This window comes from Aplysia californica, unplaced genomic scaffold, assembly GCF_000002075.1.
Source record: "Aplysia californica isolate F4 #8 unplaced genomic scaffold, AplCal3.0 scaffold00165, whole genome shotgun sequence".
Lineage (NCBI taxonomy): Eukaryota > Metazoa > Mollusca > Gastropoda > Aplysiida > Aplysiidae > Aplysia > Aplysia californica.
This window is the reverse complement of record NW_004797435.1, coordinates 538009-559979: the sequence shown is the minus strand read 5'-3', so window position 1 is coordinate 559979 and position 21971 is coordinate 538009. Positions and strand designations below refer to the sequence as shown.

Below are 21971 nucleotides of genomic sequence, written 5' to 3'. Positions count from 1 at the left end.
GAAATGAAAACAACTTACAAAGAATTTGGAATTATATTAGAGGGTTCCCCTATGCAAGTACCATTGCAAGACTATGAAGAAAGAATTAATTGTAACTACACAGTGCAGTACTAGGTGTCTGGAGTAGCCACAATAAATAAAAGGAACCAACAGCTTATGGCTGTATATGTATTTGAAAGGACCATTGTATGTTGAATGGGCCAGTATGCTTGGAACATTAATAAAATTCTCATTTTATTGTGAGGTGCCTTGAGTCACAGGTGAGTGGGCGCGAAAGAAGTGATCTTCATTTACATCAATATTATTATTATCATTAAATTTCTTCTGAAGGGCCAAGTAGAAAGCAACCATCTTTAAATACTGTTTCTTATTAAGTATATTTGACTTATTGTCTTACTTATGTCTAGTTATGCCAAAAAATGTGGCCCGTGACCAATAAGAGTAAATAAATCACAGAAAATTTTTAACATAATTGTAATCATGGCATTCTCCAACATCTATTCCTATATATTATATGAGCTCTTCAGTTTTGTGTCACCACTAATGCTTCTGAACATAATTATTAAAATTCTGGATAAGCAAAAGATCAGATAGGCATTTTATTCTCTGACATGTCTCCACGTAAAAATAGCACATGACATGTATCATTATATTTTAACTAATAAAAATATATTTCACTGACAGAGATATACCCCACTTTCGAATCATAATTCAAATTATTTCAGTGAAGCAAGAAAAACTAGGCTGCAAGAAATACATCTGTAAATACTCAATCGAATATCTTCGATTTAAGGCAAAGAGCAAAACCACTATCCCACAAACTTCACCAAAAGTAATAGAAACGCAATATGATACCACACTTTTGTTTTAGTAAGTAAGAGTTTTACGGCACTTGCAACACAATAAGGTCATATAAGTGCCGAAGATTAGAGGTGTTTTAGAGGTGTTACAAGAGAGTAATAAACACAAAATAGAAGGAGAGGAGATAAGGACGATAGACGTTTGATAGAAAAAAAAGAGCAAACCACACCAGAACACCCGCCAACCACCCACATACCACATTTTACATCTGGTGAGAAAACACACTAATCAAGAGTAAGATAAACAAGGGACAGCTATGGTTTTTTTTAGTCTGTAACTGAAGCATAAATAAAAGTCATCTTTGTTAAATATTATATTCTGGTGTAAAAATTGTTGGGTTTTTTTGTTGCTGTTTGTTTGTTTTTTCAGGGGGGGGGGGTGTTAGTTTTACCTTTTTCAAACAGTTCCAAAGCTTTGAGTTTCCAACAATGCCACATCCTCACCTCAAGTCAGTTTACAATGATTCTTATAAACACAATGAGACTTTTCCTTGTGCTAGGCAGGATAAGGATCACATTTTCTTTAGACAAAGGACATTCTACTCAGTACAGTTACAAAAATATAGGCCAACAGACCACCAGCTGCAGACACCAGAAGAAAGGCGACACATTACCGCGTGGGAGAGTCAATTCCTTCACATTACACATTTAGCATCAAACACAATCGTTTTACCTACATACAAAAAGCAAGATCAACCAATGTGTTTCATAGTCATAGAAAATAGAACAAAATGGATAGATGGGACTGAAGTAATCGGGATTTGTGACAGTCAAGAGAAAGTCACGTCAGTCGTTTTTCTACTTTAAAAAAATTGTGGTTTAAAGACAATAGATTGAGTTTTACCCACAAAAAAAAAAAAGACCTAGTCATATATCATCAAGTAAAGAAATTTCCACTGTTCGAGGCTATAGAACATACCTGATACACTGACAAGATATGAGAATTTTAAAAAATAAATAAATAAAAATCAAGGACATCTATGGCACAAGGACAAAAAGAAAAACAGATTTATAAACTGAAATAGCAATGGAAATTGTGCAAGCAAGATGGTCAAGCACATGTCTGCAAGATAAATACATGCTGTGTGTACGTCCCAGCCTTATTTGCTCACAAGCAAGTGTGGTGTCAAATGCTCTCCGCTTTACGTACCTGACAGTATAGGGAGAGTATCATCATCATCATCATCACTGACAATACAGAAACTTGCAAACACAACCATGACCCAAGACATCTGATTGGACATTACAGTAGGAAGACAAAAGTACAAAAACTACGTGGGCAATGAAAACTTACTCAGAAAATACAGGTTCTGTATGCGACATAGACATTCAAATATATTTGGATTTCAGTATTGCCTTTCCTCCTACTGATAATCATCATCATCATTGTCTTTCTCTCCCTGGATCGAGGTACAGGCCACTGACAAATGCTTTCCACTTTTCCCTACTAGTTTCATAACATTATTCCATGTGTTTAAACTTTTCTCTACACCATTCTCTATGACTCTTTTCCAGGTCCAGGCAGCCTCCTCCTACTATGCCCCATTCTAGAAAAATGGCACCACTAACAATTATTAAGACAACCACCCATCATGCTTTCAAGACTTTTCAAAATGAAAATGAACATGATGTCATATCCCTGTAATGAAATTTTTTTTTTTAAACAGCAGCGTTGAAGAAAATATTTTTTAAACAGCACTGTTTCAGCAATAAAGCACAGAAGGTATTTGACAGAAATAAAGTCTGAGAGTAAAAGATGCTATGAGAACACCAAGACCAAATTATGTTGACAGGTCATTAGATGCTTCGAGGCCACACAAAACTCAAGGGACAATCAAATATAAGTATCATAAACCATGCAAACGGCAATGCTCATATAGTGGTTCTATCTTCACACAAGTACAAAAATAAAAGAACTGGCAATAATATCATCTACATCATTTTACACAACCATCTAGACAATGAGTAGGCCTACTTGAGACAAATGGAGAACTCAAGGAAGATTACAGGCTACCCGCGACAACAAGTAAAATTTTCACATTCCTAAGCCATTTGACATCCTCTGGTTAATAAAAGGTGCTTTAAATGAATAAATATATCTATACATATTGTGAATATCATCAGCATGCTGTGCACATGAACTAAGCCCACAAAGCAAAGTTTTCAAGAGAGAGAAAAAAGATGTTTCATTCTTTTAACAACTGTACCAAAATCATTTTTTTTAAGCACTTAGAATCTGAATTTCAATAAAATATTGCTTAGTTCATGCAACCAATACCACAGATAAAGAAACTGCTTTGAAAAATGTTCCTAATTTTGGGCTTCTCACATCTGAACAACTGGCCAGGGAAATATATTTTATATGTATGTGTGTGCGTGTGTAAATAAACATGCTGTGTTGCAACTTAATTCATACAACAGGAAGTGGGTAAGCTCTTGCTCATAAAAATAATGATTGTAAAAATATTGCTTTCAAAACTTTTAACCTGAAACCAACAAAGTAATATCTTCAGAATGCCTAAGACAGACTACGAGTAATCGCTAATCATCTAAAAGTATATTTGACAACAGTCAGTGAGTGCACATAGTAACATAATACTACACAGAGGCAAAACCTGAACGGTGCACTTAGTATACGTAGTAACGTAATACTACACAGAGGCTAAACCTGAACAGGCATTTAGTGTATGTAGTAACGTAATACTACACAGAGGCTAAACCTGAACAGTGCATTTAGTGTATGTAGTAACGTAATACTACACAGAGGCTAAACCTGAACAGTGCATTTAGTGTATGTAGTAACGTAATACTACACAGAGGCTAAACCTGAACGGTGCACTTAGTAATAAACAAGAAAACTTCAATTCTAACATACAAGAGTAAAACGTACTTGAAATAATACAAAGCCAGAAAAACTTAGTAGAGTAAAAAAAAAAAAATGTTTTTAAGCACATTGAAACAACTTCATTCGAATTGAAAGCGAAAACAAAAGAAACAAAAACTTAACAACTCCATCTAAAGGTGTTTGCAAAGTTTTTGAACAGCCTGCTATCATTCTCCTCCATACATTGTTGTTTAAAAAATTCATTCGGGGACTGGGGTCAGAACCTTCGTGACCCTTAGCCTGCAGGAACTGCACACTTAGTACAAGACAAAGTTCCCTAAGGCAGATGCTGCTCTTGTCATTAAGACACCAGGCACAACAAACGAGAAAGCAGAATTTTTACACAGACAAAGTGAAGAGAACTCAAATGCTCTAGCATTAGAATCATTTGCCATTCCTCTTTCAGTTTCCATCAATTACTAGTAAATTCAGTACACATCATTCTAATTCACTGTGATATCTGACGTCATAACATATTTTAAAAATCTGTGATAGGTTATCTATATAATTAGTAATTCAGATAACCTATTAAGAACAAAAGATATGAACCAAAAGCATTCTTCATCTTCTTTTGCGTTCTTCTTCCCCTCGTTTCTTAGTCTCCAACAAGAGTCTGGGGTAAGTTTTACATTTTTTAAATTCCTGTTGTTCCCACTACCGAAATAATTTTGACTATCACCACATTCTTTTATTATACCCTATTTCAGATACTTACACCATAATTCAATTTTGATGAATTCTGTTAAAAGTATGATTTAAAACACATAATAGAATCTATTTTGGCATTACTGGGAGTTATTGTTCTACAGCCGTTTAACAATATTTTGAGAATAATGAAAAAAAAAATGCTTTTAAAAAAATGTAGACAAGTGATATCTCTCAATGCTATGTGGGAAAATTGAAAGACAGCACCTCACACCGGACCGTTTAGCATCAAGTTGCATAAAAAATTTTCATACGAAATAAATAATCTTGAGATATCAAAAATCAAGTGATATGACAATGACAATGGTAATAATAGGAGAATATTCAAACAGTTTACATAGAACAAATATTCTAATTTTGAAGCAATTTTTCATCAACCTTGACAACAAAACAGTGCTAATGATGATGCAAATAGGTTACATATGAAATTCTTTCCAAATCTGTTTCTCTGTCACGACAATGTTTTGTCACTAAACCAGAATAGAAGGAAAAATATCATCCCACAGTTTTCAAATTAAAGGCAGACTGCTCATTACTTACTTTTGACCAACAATCATCTCATAAAGATTTTACTTGTCATCTCAACATTAATTTTCCTACAAGAGCTGAAGTAGCATTTTAGAGACCAATACACGCATGCTGAAATTGAGTAGCTTTTCAGGCCAGACAGATTATTTGAGTTGACATTTTTTTAAAGTTCCAGACATTCACTTGTGAGTATTCTAAACTAATCTCTCTTGCTTGGAAAATTCCGATGGTAGTAAATTTGAAAGATGGTTCCGCAGTTTTAGAGAAAAGAAACAATCTTTTTCTCTCCCATCTATGCGCAAACAAGGGTGCACAACTACTTCCAAAATCTTCCCTATCACCCAAAGGCAATTACATAAGAGGTAAATTTCTGAAACTGCAAGAGACTGAATCACTTGAGGAATAGTTTTAGTTTTAGAAGAGGTTTTACGGCGCTCGCAACTGCATAAGGTCATATGAGGCCCAAGGAGTGGATGTCAACAGAGAAGTCCTTACAGGGAATCATACTTACTCTGCTCACCTCTCAAGCTTCAACAGCACAAAGTCTGCTTCGACTATCAAGGCACCCCGGAAAGAGTGCGTCACAAGAGTGTGACAAAACATACAAAAGAAGTAGAGGAAAAAATGACAATAATAAGGATTAGGAAAGAAAAAGCAGCAGTTCCCTGCAGTAGATCAGGCACAGTTATGAGCATGACATTGATGAATCAGCCCATTTACAATTCTACTGTGCATGAACGAGAAAAGTCCCCCCCCCCTTTGGGAATGGCCAAAAGAAACTTCAGTCAGTGGCACCGCCCCGGGGGGGGGTACTTGAGGAATAGAATCAAAGAAGAAAAGTAACCTGCAAGAAGGATTGTACCCAAAATAATCAGTGTCATTTTTCTTGTGTCCTTTTTATAGTTCAAATACAACTGTTTTGCGATTTCTTATTAAGGAAAAAACTCAAAGGCTGAAACATAGTAAAAATTAGCATGCTACATCTATAAAACTGTTCACTCATAGTGTTTGACAGCAGTATAGATGACATTATCTACACCCCCATGGCGAAAGCCTATAATGACATAGGTAGCACAGCCTATCAAGCAGAACAATCTAAAATAAGGATAAAGGAAAAGAGCTATAAAAGTGACTAGTAAAAATATCACCCAGAATGCGACAACAGAGTACAACTTGCTCCTAACGGCTTCCTCACTGAGAGGGCTGGCATTCTTCTCCTCTTCATTATCTCCTGGCTCATTTTCAAAACTCTTTGACTCGTAAAACCGCCGGAGGCGTTCCTCCTTCTTGCTCCACAGTTCTCGGCACCACTTTTCCAGCTCCTCATCTGTTTCCGGGATCGTCTCCAATGGGTAATCTTCCACATAAAAGTGAACTTCTTCTGGAAATTCTCCTTTCAGAGTCTGCAGCTCACTTTGTATCAATGTTTTCGGATACGCCACAGTAACATCCAAGATGGAATCCAGTATTTGACCTGAAGGATGAACAGATAATCATATGCAAATACAATTACATGTATATGTTCATGGGAGATGGGAGAACAAAGCAACAAAAATGTTGGAAGTTGAAAAGAAAAATAGAGTTTTAGTTTTAGTAAGTGTTTTACTGCTCTTGCAAAACAATAAGGTCATATAAGAGCCAAAGATTAGGTGTTACAAGAAAGTAACACACACAAAAAAGAAGGAGAGATAAGGATGATAGATGTTTGAAAGGATAGAAGAAGCAAACCACACCACAGCACCCGCCAACCACCCACAGAGAGAAAAAAGTTCACATACAAAAAAGAAAAACGTTATCCTCAAGAGTACAAAATTACGCCGGTCTCTTATTTCCACATTCAGTACCAAACCTACAGCTAATTTCCAAACCCCTGTACATGATTGAAATACAATGTTATAACAAATGATTGAAATACTGTGTTACAACAAAAGATTGAAATACTATGTTACAACAAAAGAATAAAATATTATGTTATGCAGGCCGAAGGGCTACAACTCAGACGGACGCATGATCAGAAAAGTAGTACTCTGTTATAACAAAGACAAATACCTCAAGACAGTTCACTCTCCTGAAAAATGTCCTCATAAAAAGCGACTAATGCTTTGGAAGATGTTGCTATTGACAGAGATAAAAAACATTTTGAACGTTTCTCATTCAAAAGGTCTTTTAGAACAATCATTGATCCTACCCTACATACATCACTGCCAAATAACAGTATCAAAAGCATTACCAGCACTTTCTCGGCCATTTTTTAAACATCTCAAATAGACTTATAGAGGCCTCCATTATCTTGCAGTGAACTGTCAACCAACTGTTTGATGTACTAAGCCAAAAACTTTGAGAGCTTTTTTTATTGCAGTTTCTTTACCTGTGGTATCAGCTGTACACACCTGTGAAATTTTGCTTTCTGAACTTTGGACATTTTAACAGCTTGTTGACAACGTGACCTTTCATTTAAACTGGCCGGCCTCCCTTGACAAGAAGGCAGACAAAATGAAAATCACATGTCTAAGCATGCACAATTGGCACCACCCTCTAGTATGGAGAGTTAAAAAAAAAAAATTAGATATAGAGAACTCTAATTTTATATAAAAAACTCTTACCTTTTTTCATTTCTTTCACAAAATGAATGAAGCCAGTAGTTTTAGGGTGTAGTACATAATCATACTTTGGGTAACCTTTGTCCTCAGCAAACTTGTGGCTCCTTGCTATAGCTTTATGGCACATATCTGTGCCCTCGGGGAACAGTAAGAACTGAAAAAAAGAAAAGAGTACTGCTGTGAAAGTCTTGATAGATTTCGGATCATCAGAAACAGAAAGAACATAATGGTTTCAGAGAGTCAATGAATTATTTAGCAGAAAATTTCTTAGCTTTAGTAAAGTTTCTGTCAAATCTCAGCACCACAAAAAAGGACTCTGGTAACTTACAAGGATAGAGCCGTAAGAGCTCCATAAAATAAGCTTAAAAGTAGGTAATCCAGGTCAAACTGGGGCAGTCTAACTCTGCTTCTACCTATTTCTTTTTCATTTCAAATTGCACTGATTACAGCAGGTATTTTGTCTTGAACTCATTCACAGCAAAGTGTATTTGTAAAAGTCATGCACAGAAAATATGTTGAAGAAGGATGGTACCTCTCCAGATAAAAAGTACAGAACATGTCACCATTTAAACAGGAAGGGAAGGGCTAGAAAGGGCAGATCAGATAAAAGCGGCTTAAAACAAAAAACATACATAAGTAACAAAATAATTATCTGAAAAACTTGGGAGACTAAAGACTTCTTCATTTATTGAGAGGAGAACACTACATGAGGTGTGTTTCTAATTACAGCAGCTGAAATAATATTGTATCAATTGTTCAACTTCGGATTTTCCCCTTTTGAAAAAAATATTGATTAATTTCACATCCTGCACCTTTTGGTGAGAGTACAAATTAATCCTGAAATCAAAAGGGTTTTTTTAATGACACCAAAGATAGTACATAACAAGATGGGCCACTCAGCCAAAAAAGTGTCCGCCGGAAGTTCGCTCTTTGCTTCAGATGGCGCTGCAGTCTGTTTTGAAGCTCTCTTTCATTTCTCCAGAAGAATAGGAATAAAACACCCCCTTGCGTGCGCAGATCGACTGCTGTACATCAGCTGTTCGGGTTCGTTCAGTGCGGAGTTTTAAGGTGGTTTTTTTTAAATTAAAATGACCTCTTGCTTTTCATTCTAGAGTCAAATTAAACGAAGAAAACAGTCACCCTTTCCTCAGGAAGAGGTTTTTTGTCAGCGTAACCATTTTTAAAAAGCGTTCTTCCGAAATTTAAATTCATATTTATTCAAAAACTTGTTAGTTTCACTTTGATTTTGTTAACACAAGTAGGGTAACTCTATTCGCAAAGGGTGCGCATTTGTGAAGAGGGAACCACCAAATTTTGAGGACACTTTTTTAATTGGCTCAAAGAGAGGAGTGGCCCCTCTTGTTATGTTATGACTCTTTGATGACACTAAAATAAAAAACATTGAGTACTTTTGAATTTACCTGAGGCTTTGACTTGACTTTTGAAAAGTAGTTGATTCCATTTGCAATATGATCTTTGTCAAGGTCCCATTTTCTTTGCAAGAATAAAAATCCAGCACACTGCATGGCCCATCCTGCAATTCCAACAGAGAATATATAATGAAACAAGGTACTGACTGCAATTCTCAAAGTACATGGGAGTTTAAGAAAGTGAACTGAAAGTCTGAAACATACGCAATATATGATTAGGAGAGGTTGTACAATTTATACATTAATTCAGTCAGCTGTCTAGATCGCCATACTTATGGAAGAATAAGGAGAAAAGACTGATAAAGGTAACTGAGAGAAACCTATTCTTTTTCAGTGATGCTAAAATTAAAGTTAAAGAATGTGAAAACTTTACCATAAAATAAAATTAACAGTTTAAGAAAGAAAGAAAAATAGGTTGGTTAAGGTTTCAAACTGCTGTAATGAGAACTAGGTAACACGAGTCCAAAGGCACAGTCAAATTCAAGACTGACATTGAAATCCAAGAAGAAAATCAAATCATAACACAATAAAGTGATTAATGTAGTTGACCTTTCATTGCTACACATTAGCTACACAAAGGAAAAGGAAGAAAAGGTCATCCATAAAACAAAGGGGGAAAAAAGGTAAGCAATAAAAGAAAAAAAATCATGACAATGGAAACACTAAATTTCACCAAAAACAAAGCTAAGAGTAGGTTCAGGAAAGACATCCCTAATAAGGACACTTTGTTTAAGCACAGAATGATAACATCTAGCATAATGAGTCTAGCAGAAATAAATAGTCAAAGAGAATACAAGACAGTCAAGAGAAATAATAAGACAGAAAGATGAAATAATCTTAAAAGATATGCTTCATTTGTCAGTAACTCTTTTAAGAAGAAAGAGGCATTTAATAGACTACTTGACCTTCACACTGAAAAGAAAACAAGAAAAAAAAGTAATGATCAAAATCAACCAAAAATATTCATTCCTACCTGCCCCCGGAAACTTTTTCAGTGGAGCCTTAAGAGAAATTCGATATTCCTCAATAGAGTTGAACCTGCACAGGTAAGACATGAGGAATAACCAGTCCAGCCGAGTGCGGTGGTTTGACAAGATGAGAGCACTGTTTCCTCTACGGGCTGGCTTGCCTTTTATCACGATTTTCATCCCCATTAACAATTCATACAATGCCTGAAAATGCAAAAAAACTAAGGATCAACGATACAAATGGGATGTACATTATTGTATCCAATAAGGAAAATGAAAAATGGAACTAACAATGCAACTATTTCTTTCTCCTTACACTACACTATTATCAGTATCAAAAACAGAAAATTCTTGAATTTGGGTACCAAATCAGAGCCAATAATGCAAACTGACCAGGGTACACTAACCTGAACATTTTTTTATTTCCGTTAGTGGGAGGGGTAGGGGCATCAAAATTTTACCCAACAGGAAGGCCAGATGCTATCAGTATTATGAGTATATAAATCAACATATTTGACATCAATTTTACATCATGCATCAAACAGGTTTTTTTAAAGATTTAGTAGAGATTTTACGGCACTCGCAACTGCATAAGGTCATATGAGCGCCAGAAGATTAGAGGTGTTACAAGAGAGTAACAAACGTAAAAAAGAAGAAGGGGAGATAAGGACGACAGATGTTCGATAGGAAAGAAGAAGCAAACCACACCAGAGCACCGCCAACCACCCACTCAAACAGGTTTAAAAAAAACAATTCACAGATTATTACAAATGAAAGAGTAGAAAATCAAAGCTCAACCATTGGCACAAAAAAACAAAAACAAAAAAAAAGGAATGAAAACATACCACAGCAAGCAGAAACCACAGCTTGATGAGGAAGTCCATAATCCGACGACTCAGCTGAGGGCTTAGAAAAATGACAGGAAGAGCGGGCGTGACCATAACAATTGTTCCAACTGTGCTGGTCAGGAACAGCATCAGAGCCAAAAGAATACCACCGAAAGGATTTCTGAACTCCATGGTGTTTTCATGAAATATGACTGTAATCTACAACACTGCTCTTTAACTCGGGTTATTTAGTGTAAAACACAATCCTCCATCAAGTATAAATATGAATCTGTTCATCTGCCGAAACTCACATTCTGATCTGTGGATTAAAAAAAACCAAAAAAAACATAAGAGTCGGCTGAAGTTTCAATAGGAATGTGTCCATCAGAAATATTAGATACAATTCAAAATTATATTAAGTAGTGTCAAATGCCATTTGTACAGGAGGCCGTTATAGCAGGTCCGACAGTAGTTTTGTCCCACAGATAACAATGTAAAAAGACATAAAAATGAGATCTCTATGTCTACATTTAAAGAGTATGCCCATTTTTTTTTTTAAATCACTAATCACTACAATCGACAGATCAAAATAACATTTACTTCGATGTGATAACATTAGTTTTTGAGTAGGATAGTTTATTTGCGCAGAGGATACATGGCCTAGGGGTAGAGTTTTCATCTCTCATACCAAAGGCACCATGTTCAAACCTGGTTCAAACAGACATATATGTGAGAAATCAAGTGCTCGTCAAAATAATGAAAGTGAAAAAAACCCAGACATTTTTCCTCAGGTTAGGGAATTTTAATCAATTTTTGCTTTTTGGCTCAACACTTTTCCTGTTTATTAGAGAACACATTTTTGTGTGGATTTTACTGAAAAACATTGACTAAAGGAACAAAACGTAAATTTCCAGTTTCCAAGGACTCTCAAGCTAAGGAAATAACTAAACTTTGGCGGCCATTTTCTCGCTAAAATTACCTCTGAAACCTACATCTCGACTTGTATCAAAGAAAAATATATAATTTTCCATGGAAAGCTAGAAAAAGGAACAAGCTTTATGATGATACCACGTGCCTAAAAATTGACGTGCATCTGATTCTATTGCGCCGCGACACATATATGTTCCAATTTTTTTTCTCTAAGATGCTATAAATACTTCTATTTCTTGATTCTCTTTCATTTGTTCATTTAGGTCCAATATTTTCTTTATTTCAGGAAAAAGATAAACACAATCCGCTTCCTCTACACCCCTGATCTTCTCTCCCACCCAGCGGCAAGCCAGTGAAATGCAGAACCAAAATCGTCACTGAAGTGGTGAGCTGGATTCAAAGAGTTAAAATAAGAGATAAGATCAAGCACCTAGTCTTCCTAGATAACGACGAACAATCTCAGAGGTCCAGTGTACAAGTTGCACAAGTTAAAGATTCCTTGGAGATTGAAAATCATAGAAGGCGTTGAGCCATCACTTAAAAAAAAAAATTTTAATTCCATACCATTAAAAAATATCCTCGTCACACCTGTAAAATAGTAGGACGTCCTTTACACTTACACAATCCCTGGATTCCAAATACATCCCATAATAATGTAGCATAGTTGGGACAAATTCGGCCGTGGGGCAAGTTCGACAGCCTCAACCTAGAGTTGGCTTTTGTGAATCATTTGACCCCTGTGTCGTGGAATTACCAAAGCCTACTTTTATTTGTCGCACATTTAATTCTATCTAAAAATAAAATTTGGGCTTCTTGGGATTCCACTCATTTCTATTTTTAGTCAGAAAGCTCAAGAAAACACCCTTCCAAGTTCGGCCCTCCGTCACCACGTACTTTTCGCTCTAGAAGAAAAAAATCACACTTCACTCGTCATTTACTTTCTTATACACGCTTGTTTCTTGCTTCAAAATATTCATCAGTTATGTATAACAAAACTTTGGTATCCTTAGGTTCATTTAAATCCAACTAGAATTAGAAATGTTGATTATATGAATTTACATGATTTATTAAAAATGATGGGGTGAGATTTTGGTGGTTGGTGCAAATTCGATAGGGCGAAACAGGGCAACTTCGACAGGGGGTGGGCCAATTTCGACCTTCCAGCATCATAAGCAAAATCACCTTTAACAATAAGTTAAATAAGAACCCAGTACTGTTGAAGACATCCGCCCCCTGTTGAAGTTGCCCACAGCCCCTGTCGGTCAGGACTGTCACAGGCTAGCCTATGCCGAAGTAGCCCCATGCGGGGGTCGAATTTGCACCAAGTCCTGTCGAAATTGCCCCAAGCAAGGGTATGCCACAAAATCGTGATTGGTTGAAAATTCGGAATACAAATAGAGTAAAGAACATAATAATTGATAAGTAGAATCGTTGTTAGACACAACGATACCAAGATAGCCTGTGTTTTTTCATAAAGGCAGGAGCAATATCGGTTACTTTTGTGGCACTGCACAAACCTATTGAAGTTGCCACAACCTACCCAAACCAAACTGCCATACAGTTGACCGTGTCTCCCACTCATATACCTCGTTATACCGTCTACCTTGGGATGAGTTAAGTTGGCAGTACAACGAGGTTTTCATGTCCTCTGTTAAATACATAGCAGCACCGACGGCCCAATGTTAAAGGAAAATATCCTTTCAATCTGTCACTTAGACTTGAGCGTGAGTCCTCACAAAAAAAGCCCGAACAGGTATTCCCCAGCGCGTAAGTCATTTTGGGCTGATATTTGGCAAAGCCAGATATTTTTCTCGGGAAGGCTGTACCTTTAAAGTTTCTTCAGGCGACTTTAAAATTTCGAAGTGACTATTCGGACTCAAGTCCAAATAGACAAATATTATATTCAGACTCTGAATTGAGTCAAGCATGAAGTCCGTTCCAACTTCCGACCCTTATTCCTAAATATTTCCAGCATTTACGAAAACATTTTCGATAATAATGATAACATTCAAGACGTGAGCTTTGATATCCAGTTACAAGATCTATCTACATTGGCCCTCCCTGCATCATTAGTAAGAACAGAACAATCAAGTTGAGTTGACCTTGCAGGGCGCGTAGCGATCTCGCACTCTCGGCTTGCAGGGGGAAGAGGTGTTAGGAAAAGGCCACGGCTGTCCATTTTGGGCGATGTGATTTTAACCAAAAAAATTAATTATAGAAAAACTATAACACACACACCAAAATGAAATTTAAAAAGTGGAAAGACAAGTGGTGGTGGAAGTAATGATGATGCTGTAGTGGTGGTGGAAAGACCTTGAGTTGTCGGTTACCGTGTACTTATTACACTGCCATTGGGCAAAGGGAGTGCAGTCTTTCGACTTTTGACACAATTACACAGTTCTAGTAGGAAATTCTAGTTCTAATTCTGGTTTTATGTAAAAATACCCTGACGACAGTTATATTATGTACAGTAGTCTCCGCCTAAACGCACAGTGCCCGGGAGGGCTCCTTAGTGTGTGTTTACACGGAGTGTGTGTTTACACGGAGTGTGCGTTTACATGAACCTTAGCAAAGGAAGGAAGGGACGCAGTCGTTTCATTGCCTTGATATTCTATTATTATAATACTGACTCACTCACCGTCATAGCATGCCAGTGACGTGAACTGTCTTCGAACTCATGGGCCACACTTAATTTCCCCTTAGTCAAACTCTCTTCAAAATTCCCTATTTTTGATTTTCGAAAATTGGTAGGTCTGAAACTGGTTTGCAACTGTCGTCTGCTAGTGCCGAGGAAAGCTGTTCTGTCACTCAGAATAGTTAACGAAGTCCGTAAACCGTCGTAAATCTAGACCTAGCTAGAAAGCCTATCTAGGCTAGTTTGCGTGAAAGCGGGTGCGAAAAAACTAGATTGTGCTGATCCCCTCTCGCTCTCTCATTAGGCTTAGGCCTAGTGCAAATGATGTGTGTGGTGAAGGCATCACGCACGGCGCACCAGCAGTGGAATTTTAGTAGCCGCAGGGGGTTCCTCACCAGGCGCCTTATCACGTCGGGGTCACTGGGGTCAGCCCTCTGTCGCCGCTCTGTCTGGGCCGACTTAATTTTTGGGACTTTTCAACATACAATTTTAGGTGTATCCTTGTATTTATGGTAATTCTCATTTAGTGCACCCAAAGCATGCATTTCAGCTCTTGAGACTCAAAAAAGAAGGGACGTTGTAACTTGTCTGGTTATTTCGTTAGACGCGCTGGAGTCGGCAATGCTAAATTGTACATAATTTTTTTTTGGACTAGCGTGAATGAAAAAAAAAATCATTATAAAAAAAATGCCACGACAAAATCTGTCGAACTTTCGGAACATGAGCGACATAGCATTGTTGCAGATACTCAGAAAAGATGGTATCTGCGCATTTAATAGAAAGCTGTAATTTGTAACTTTATCTTATCCATCGTGCACACAATTGGGGCTATGAAGTAATTCCTCCAAACTTTTTGTATCTAATATAAGCGTGAATATTCGCATATTTTCACGAAAGTTTATAAAAGTTACCATGAAGTTTTTCTATGAAAAGTACAAATCGATTTTAGAGCCAGAATACATCTTCACTGTAATACAGGAACAGTATCTGTTACACTCCAGAAATTCCTAACTTTTCTTAAAACGGTAAGTCTAGATTTTGTAAGTTGACTGAATAATTATTAATAGGGATGACTTCTCGTAATTAGGTTATAAGAATAATTTCCAGCTTTCCAGGGACACTGAATCAGCACCAGACTTTTCCAGCTTTTTCGGTGTTTCTATGACCATTTGCAATAATGACAATGTGACTGGTTTCTTTACATTCATAATTGTGTCCGCGCATATTTCCAACACAAAAACTAAGAATGAATGTGTTAGCTGTCATTATTTTTATTCCATACAAGAAGTTTATCTCTACCCATGTATTTACACGGTTTTGTGGGGTATTTTAATCACTTATATTATATCTTTTTAGTTGTATATGCAGGCTGCCACAGACACAGCACGATTCATGAACAAAAGCAGAGTAACTTTCTCTTGTTTAATAATAAAATAAGAGCTAACACTGGTCGTCTTTATCTAAAAAAATGCAGATGTGCATCTTTCTTCTCTTATAACTTGACTATTACTACTCGCGCAGATGTAAGATTTCTCATGGCAAAAGACATGATATTCGTAGTCAGTTTAAAACAGATTTTGGAGAGATCTGTTGTGCCTTTTTAAAATTAACAATAATTTATTCATAAGTTTGTAACGAAAATAGGACAAATGGGGTACCCTACAAACACTTGTCTAGAACAAAAACTAAGGCACAGAAATTAACCATTCTAACGCAGAATAAATCTCAAGACATTGAGCTTTTAGTACATCCGCGTAATGATTTGCTGTGTGAGATGGGGAAGAAGTACCGTTTTAAAAATAGTCAAAAATGCGAACTCCCTAACCGACAGGAGCAAAGTCGCTTCAGGGCTCATTAACCCCGTGACCCCGAGCCGCGGAGCTCCGGCGGGCTGCCGAGTCACGCTAACTAAAGGTAACAAAATCAGGCGAAAAGTGACGCCGTGCGCGCGATGGTGAAGGTGGAGGTGTGTGTGTGTAGGTGTAAGCCTAGCCATCGTGTGCGTGTAGGCCTACGGTGTGTTAGCCTTGGCCTAGGAGGCCTAGTGTGTGCTGTCACCAGTCACTGTCAGTGGCCAGTCATCATTGCAATGGAATCTGGTTCCCCTCTTTGCTATATATAGATCTAGATTTAGGCCTAATTTTTGTTTTAGAAGTATGCTTGCCAAGTTTTTATTTCCCGGGACCGTCGGTCAAAATCCGTATTTCCAGGACAACAGTGGTTTTTCAAGAAAATCCATACAAAATACAGGGCCCGGGACAGTGGGCAGTTATGCTATGGGGGTGGGGGGGTGAGAATAGCGAGACATTCTAGATCTTGATAGATAGATGGGAAGACTGAACAATACCGGACCACTTGAATTATTGCGCCTTGCGTGAGCCAGATTACTTCCATAACAACGCTCTGCATTGGATGGTCCGACATTCTTCATTCACACACATCTTGGAGTGGGGGGGGTTCAGGGTGGGCTCTCATGATGCACTCACGAAGAATGCCGGACCACGCGGGGAAGGGAGAGACAGTGGCTCGCGCACTCGGCTGACTCAGTCTCGCGATGTTTCACACGCTGTGTACTGTTTTTAATTTTTAGGCCCCGCCCTGCAGGAACATGATCCGTGGTGCGGCATGCTTCCTTGTGGTCCGGAATGCTTCGCCGTGAATGCACGCTCTTGGTTTAGCCTTAGGTGAAGTTTCCCGCACTAGGTAGGCCTACATTGTTGTCTAAATGATTTATCCCGGAAATTTTATAAGAAGACATTGTCGTTGTAATTGTATTATTGTATATTGTTGTCATCATTAATTTGTCTATCATTCCAAGCCACATCCAAGAAAAGGGAAAGTGTTTCATTCAGAATTTTCAGCCGCTCTTTTTTAGAACGACCGACAAAACTGAACAGTAGTTTAGTACAGCAACTTACATTATGGACTAGATCTAGTGCCAGTCATGCCGCTCATCAACATCAACAAGTGTTAGTGTTCGCCGAATCGATGATCCATTGAAACGGGTAACTAAGAATTGTCTCCCTTGTCGTAACTTCATCAACCGGAATATTAATATTTTGAAAGGTAGACCCTGGAAACTAGGCCGATTTTCCTTTCTGGTTTTGTTTTGAGAGATGCATCTCTTTAATTGTATCGATAGTCTAAAGCATTCACTAATTATTATATCTCATAAATAATGTTTACTTCTGATGAACCCACAGTCTAAAGCAGCTTTTAATATTTTTTTCGCTATTCTTTTTATTTGTTCTCTTGGAAAATCCTACGTAGTTTTGATCATAACCTACTTGTATCGTTTCTAACCAATCATCGCGAGGTTGTCGTTAGGTTGTTTACAACATGGCTGGTTCTCAAGTGAATTCGAATTACTTGTACAAGACCTTTCAATGATCTGACTACGCTTTTAATGTGGAACGAAGCTGCGCGTGAAAGTCTGCCACTAGCTTACTGATATTGTAAGGATGTATATTTTGAAATTGTTATTCTTTGCTTTTTCATGTGTACTATGATCTCAGTCAAATAATAATATGATTCCAATTATTCCATAAATTACCAGCCAAAAAGCGTGTCGTTACTTGTTTTGACAGTTCAGACTTTACTTTGGAAGTTCAGACTAGATCTAGATCTAGATATATATATATCTCTATATAGATCTAGACTTTTCTAGATCTACTTCTAGAATCAAGATCTAGATCTAGTTACTACTACTACACATGTCCACTAGATATATATCTAGATCTAGATTCTAAATCTAGAATCTAGAATCTAGATATCTAATGTAATAAGACATAAGATGGCTACTCATCAATTAACCCTCGTAGCGCTCCAGGCGACAAAATTCGCCTCCCCTCTCTCACTCCGCTGAGCGCGCGAGGCGACTATAATCGCCAACGGGCGGGCCTGCTCCCAAGCGCGCGAGGCGACTATTGTCACAATTGTCGATTTAGGGGAACACCTTATTTTTGGAGCAAATAGTGTCACCTTTCGATGCTATTATTAGTTCTGTAATGGAAAATTTTACTCTAGAATGGTTCAACCAATCAAAATCAAGGAAGGACTTCTGTAACGAGCGACCACCCCAGCCTACGCAATAAAGAAGGGACTTTTGAGTGGGATATGTAAAAGATAGGGTTTAGTATTTGGTTGGGCAATAAAGAAAGTAAAGAAAGTTAACTTAATTTGTGTTACTTTGTATTCCTATTGCCTTCCTTTGTCTCTTCTCCTGGAATGGGTATTATTAGTGACATGTTAACATCTCAAAGCATACACAATAATATGACATGATTAGAAAAATCAGTGGCGTGGCTGGGAATCGAACCTGTGAGTGAGGGAAGTAAACATGATTAGTAGTCCAGCAGCATAACCACTATGCCAAACAGCTGGTGTTACCAATGAATGAAAAAAAGTTCTTATAAACCTACTTGAGTTAAGTGTGAGTGTATCACCTTTTAAAATTCCCAAAACGCAATTATTTTTTACATCAAATGGTTTTGACGAGGTTCCTTTGCAAAATTAGGAAAGCTGATGCGATCGGCTTAAAAAAAAACAAAGAAAGAAAAAAAAGTAAATTTCTGAGTCGACTCTACCTCATTTGCATATAAAAAAACGACTTCCGGTTTTTTCGAGTTGCCATCGTGGACAAGCGCGGCTTTCTCCGTACCAGTCTACTTGTATTTCGTTCTTTTCGTACGCCAGTGTCGCGGAAAGGGATGAAGCGAAAAATTATACAAATAACGATTTCATTTCACACGTGTTTTGAACAGACGAAGAAACGGAAAACCTGTCCCTAAAACTTACTTTAATCAAGGAGGCAAGACTCCCCCACCTTCATAAATGAGAGGTGCTGCTCCTGGTCAGGGGGGCAAGCCCCCCTGAACCCCCCCCCCACCTCACCAAATACCCTATGAGAAAAGAAAACCGACCCTCTGCAACGAGCGACCTCCTCAATAAACACAATAGAGAAGAGTCCTAACCCATACCCTGACCCAACCCCTAACCATACCCCTACCCCCACCTTTACCCCAACCCTAACCCTAAAAACCTAACCCTCAACAAACACAAAACAGAAGAGACCTACCCATACCCCTACCCCTAACCCTCAACAAATACAAGCCTACCCCCACCGCTACCCCACCACTAACCCTAAACCCTAGTTCCTACTCCTAACCCTACCCCAACCCTACCCCTTACCCTAATAATCCTCTACAAACAAAATAAAGGAGAGACCCACCCCTACCCCTACCCCAAACCCTAACCCCACCCCTACCATCCTAACCCTAACTCTACCGAAAACCCTACCCCTACACCAAACCCCAACCCTTCACAGCCTCAATAAAGAAGAGGCCTAACCCTAACCCTAAGCCTATTCCATCCCACCCCCACCTCTAACCCTCAACAAACAAAACAAAAAAGAGCCCTAGTATTACCCCTACTCCTAACCCTCCTCCTAACCCTACCTCCACCCCGACCCCAACTAGCTCCAACGACCTACCCCTAGCCCTAAACAAACACAATAAAGAGGAGACCTACCCCGACCCCTACACCAAACCCTACCCCCCCCCCCCCCAAAAAAAAAAAACAAAAAAAACATAAAGAAAAGACCTAACCGTACCCCTTACCCCCATCCCAACCCAACCCCTAACCTTCATCAAACACAAGGAAAGACCTATCCCCCTAGCCCTAGGCCTACCCTGGGCCAGACCCTAACCCTACCCATACCCCTGTCCCAACCCCTACCCCAGACCCTACCCACACCTCTACCCCTATCCCTAAGCCTAACCCTAACAACTCTCTATTTTTATCCGTTTCATATTGGTCGCTCGTTGCGGAATTCCTCCTCCTTAATAATAATACTATGTATTTTGCTAGAATTAATCGCGATGAGAATTTGGTTAGAAACCAAAGAAAACCTGGCAACTCTGCGCTCCTAAACAACGGAAGTAGATAAAGTCTGCGTGATCAACAATGGCTGCGCCTTGATTCAAGTCTACTAATCCCCGACTCAGACCTACAAAACTCTAAACTGGGCCTAAAAATGCGCAATCTACCGTAATTTTGTCATGAACAGATGGTATAACAGTGGCTTTCGGTCTCCCATCAGGATTTTGGAAGCCATTGAATATAATCTAGATTTAATAGTGGTCGCTCGTTACGGAAGTCCTCCCAAAATCAAGGAAAAAATAACCCAGGGGTCAAGGCACTGCGTGCCTTCGTGGGTTCTGTTAGGGATAATATTTATTTAGGTCAATTACCCTGTAGCGCTGAACAGTGAATGATTGGTTTCATTAACAGCTTTCCCTTTTTTATTTTGAAAAACCATACCTCTGGAAAGTGAAGTCTTTTCTAAATTTATAAATTGTCTAGGGTTTTGGTGAATGTATGCGTGCATACTGTCAAGATACAAAATGAAACAATAACATTCTCCGCGTGGGCCTCAAACAACCAGGCCAGCGCTCCGGGGCAGGTCACAAACGGTCAAGGCTAAGCGAACCCGGCACGGAGCCCGGTAAGCGCTACGAGGGTTAAGAATCTACTGTACCCTATATATTGGCTAAAATTCAATTGGACTGGTCATTGATTATCTGATCAAGTATTGGGAAGGGAGAATTGTACACGGATTCCACCTGGAACTGATAAAGAACTATGTTGTAATTTTCTGCACTTTTTCAATGATAAAATTGAAAGAATAAAAACTGAATTAGATCTAGACTCATGTTAGATCATGTAGATTAGATTAAATACAAATATATAGAGTTGTTGATGAAAATCTTGCAATTATGAACAAATCAACATTGAGTGAATTTAAAGTGGTATCAGAGAAAGATTTCATTAAGTATATCAAAGAATCCCCCGCTAAAACATGCGACTTAGACCCAATACCCACTTCATTGTTAGTTACGTGCATAGAAGATCTTGTACCATATGTTACTCGTTGGATGGAAGTTGTTAGGCACGCGTACGCCCGCATAACACTGGATTGTTAGGGGCACGTATTTTCAAAGTCAAGGCCGTTCGGTGTTCCCAAAAATCAAGGCGTTCGGCGGTTCGTTTCCCATTCATTTCACCTGCGTGCTTGGTCGAGCAAAGGTGGGGATTGGGATTGAGACTCGTAAACTTGTTCTAGATCTCTGTTTGTCGGGAGGGAGGGAGAGAGAGTGTATTTCTGAATGAAAAAAGACAGATACAGAGAGGAAAAGAATGTGTGTGTGTGTGTGTGTTTGACAGAGCGCGCGAGCGCACAAAGACACACACACACACACACACACACACACACACACACACACACACACATACAGAGAGAGGGAGAGAGAGATGGAGAGAGAAAGAGAGTGTGTGTGACTAGTGAGAGAGAGAGAGAGAGAGAAATGACAGAGAGAGTGATGACAGGGAGAGAGAGGGATGGAGGGAGAGTGTGTTTCTGAATGAAAAAAAGACAGATACAGAGAGGAAAAGAATGTGTGCGTGTGTTTGACAGCGCGCGAATGCTCAAACACAGAGAGAGAGAGAGAGATGGAGAGAGAAAGAGAGAGAGATGGAGAGAGAAAGAGAGAGAGATGGAGAGAGAAAGAGAGAGAGTGTGTGTGACTAGTGAGAGAGAGAGGGGG

At 38.5% G+C, this 21971-nt stretch overlaps 2 protein-coding genes and 1 long non-coding RNA gene across 4 annotated transcripts in view; 1 reads left to right on the top strand and 2 right to left on the bottom strand.

Annotated features, from left to right (window-relative positions):
• Positions 1–1130: 1130 nt before the first annotated feature.
• LOC106011708 lies at positions 1131–5453 on the bottom strand. Its single transcript, XR_001184821.2, has 2 exons — positions 3687–5453; positions 1131–3633 (listed from the first exon to the last, which is right to left on the bottom strand). It is a non-coding gene; the product is annotated as an uncharacterized LOC106011708 (long non-coding RNA).
• Positions 5454–5742: 289 nt separating this feature from the next.
• LOC101858709 (lysocardiolipin acyltransferase 1) lies at positions 5743–17578 on the bottom strand. Its single transcript, XM_005097848.3, has 6 exons — positions 17286–17578; positions 10821–11121; positions 9981–10179; positions 8999–9111; positions 7581–7731; positions 5743–6451 (listed from the first exon to the last, which is right to left on the bottom strand). The coding sequence occupies exons 2-6, from the start codon at positions 10992–10994 to the stop codon at positions 5973–5975; spliced, it is 1116 nt and encodes a 371-aa protein (XP_005097905.1). The 5' UTR covers positions 10995–11121; positions 17286–17578; the 3' UTR covers positions 5743–5972.
• Positions 17579–17680: 102 nt separating this feature from the next.
• The window catches only part of LOC101858340 (hydrolethalus syndrome protein 1 homolog), a 28847-nt gene continuing 24556 nt past the window's right edge, over positions 17681–21971 (top strand). The window contains exon 1 of one of the 2 annotated variants that reach the window (XM_005097846.2): positions 17681–17822. The gene's annotated coding sequence lies outside the window, so the exon portion shown is untranslated. The remainder of the gene's footprint in view (positions 17823–21971) is intronic. The other variant, XM_005097847.3, reaches the window with a different exon arrangement.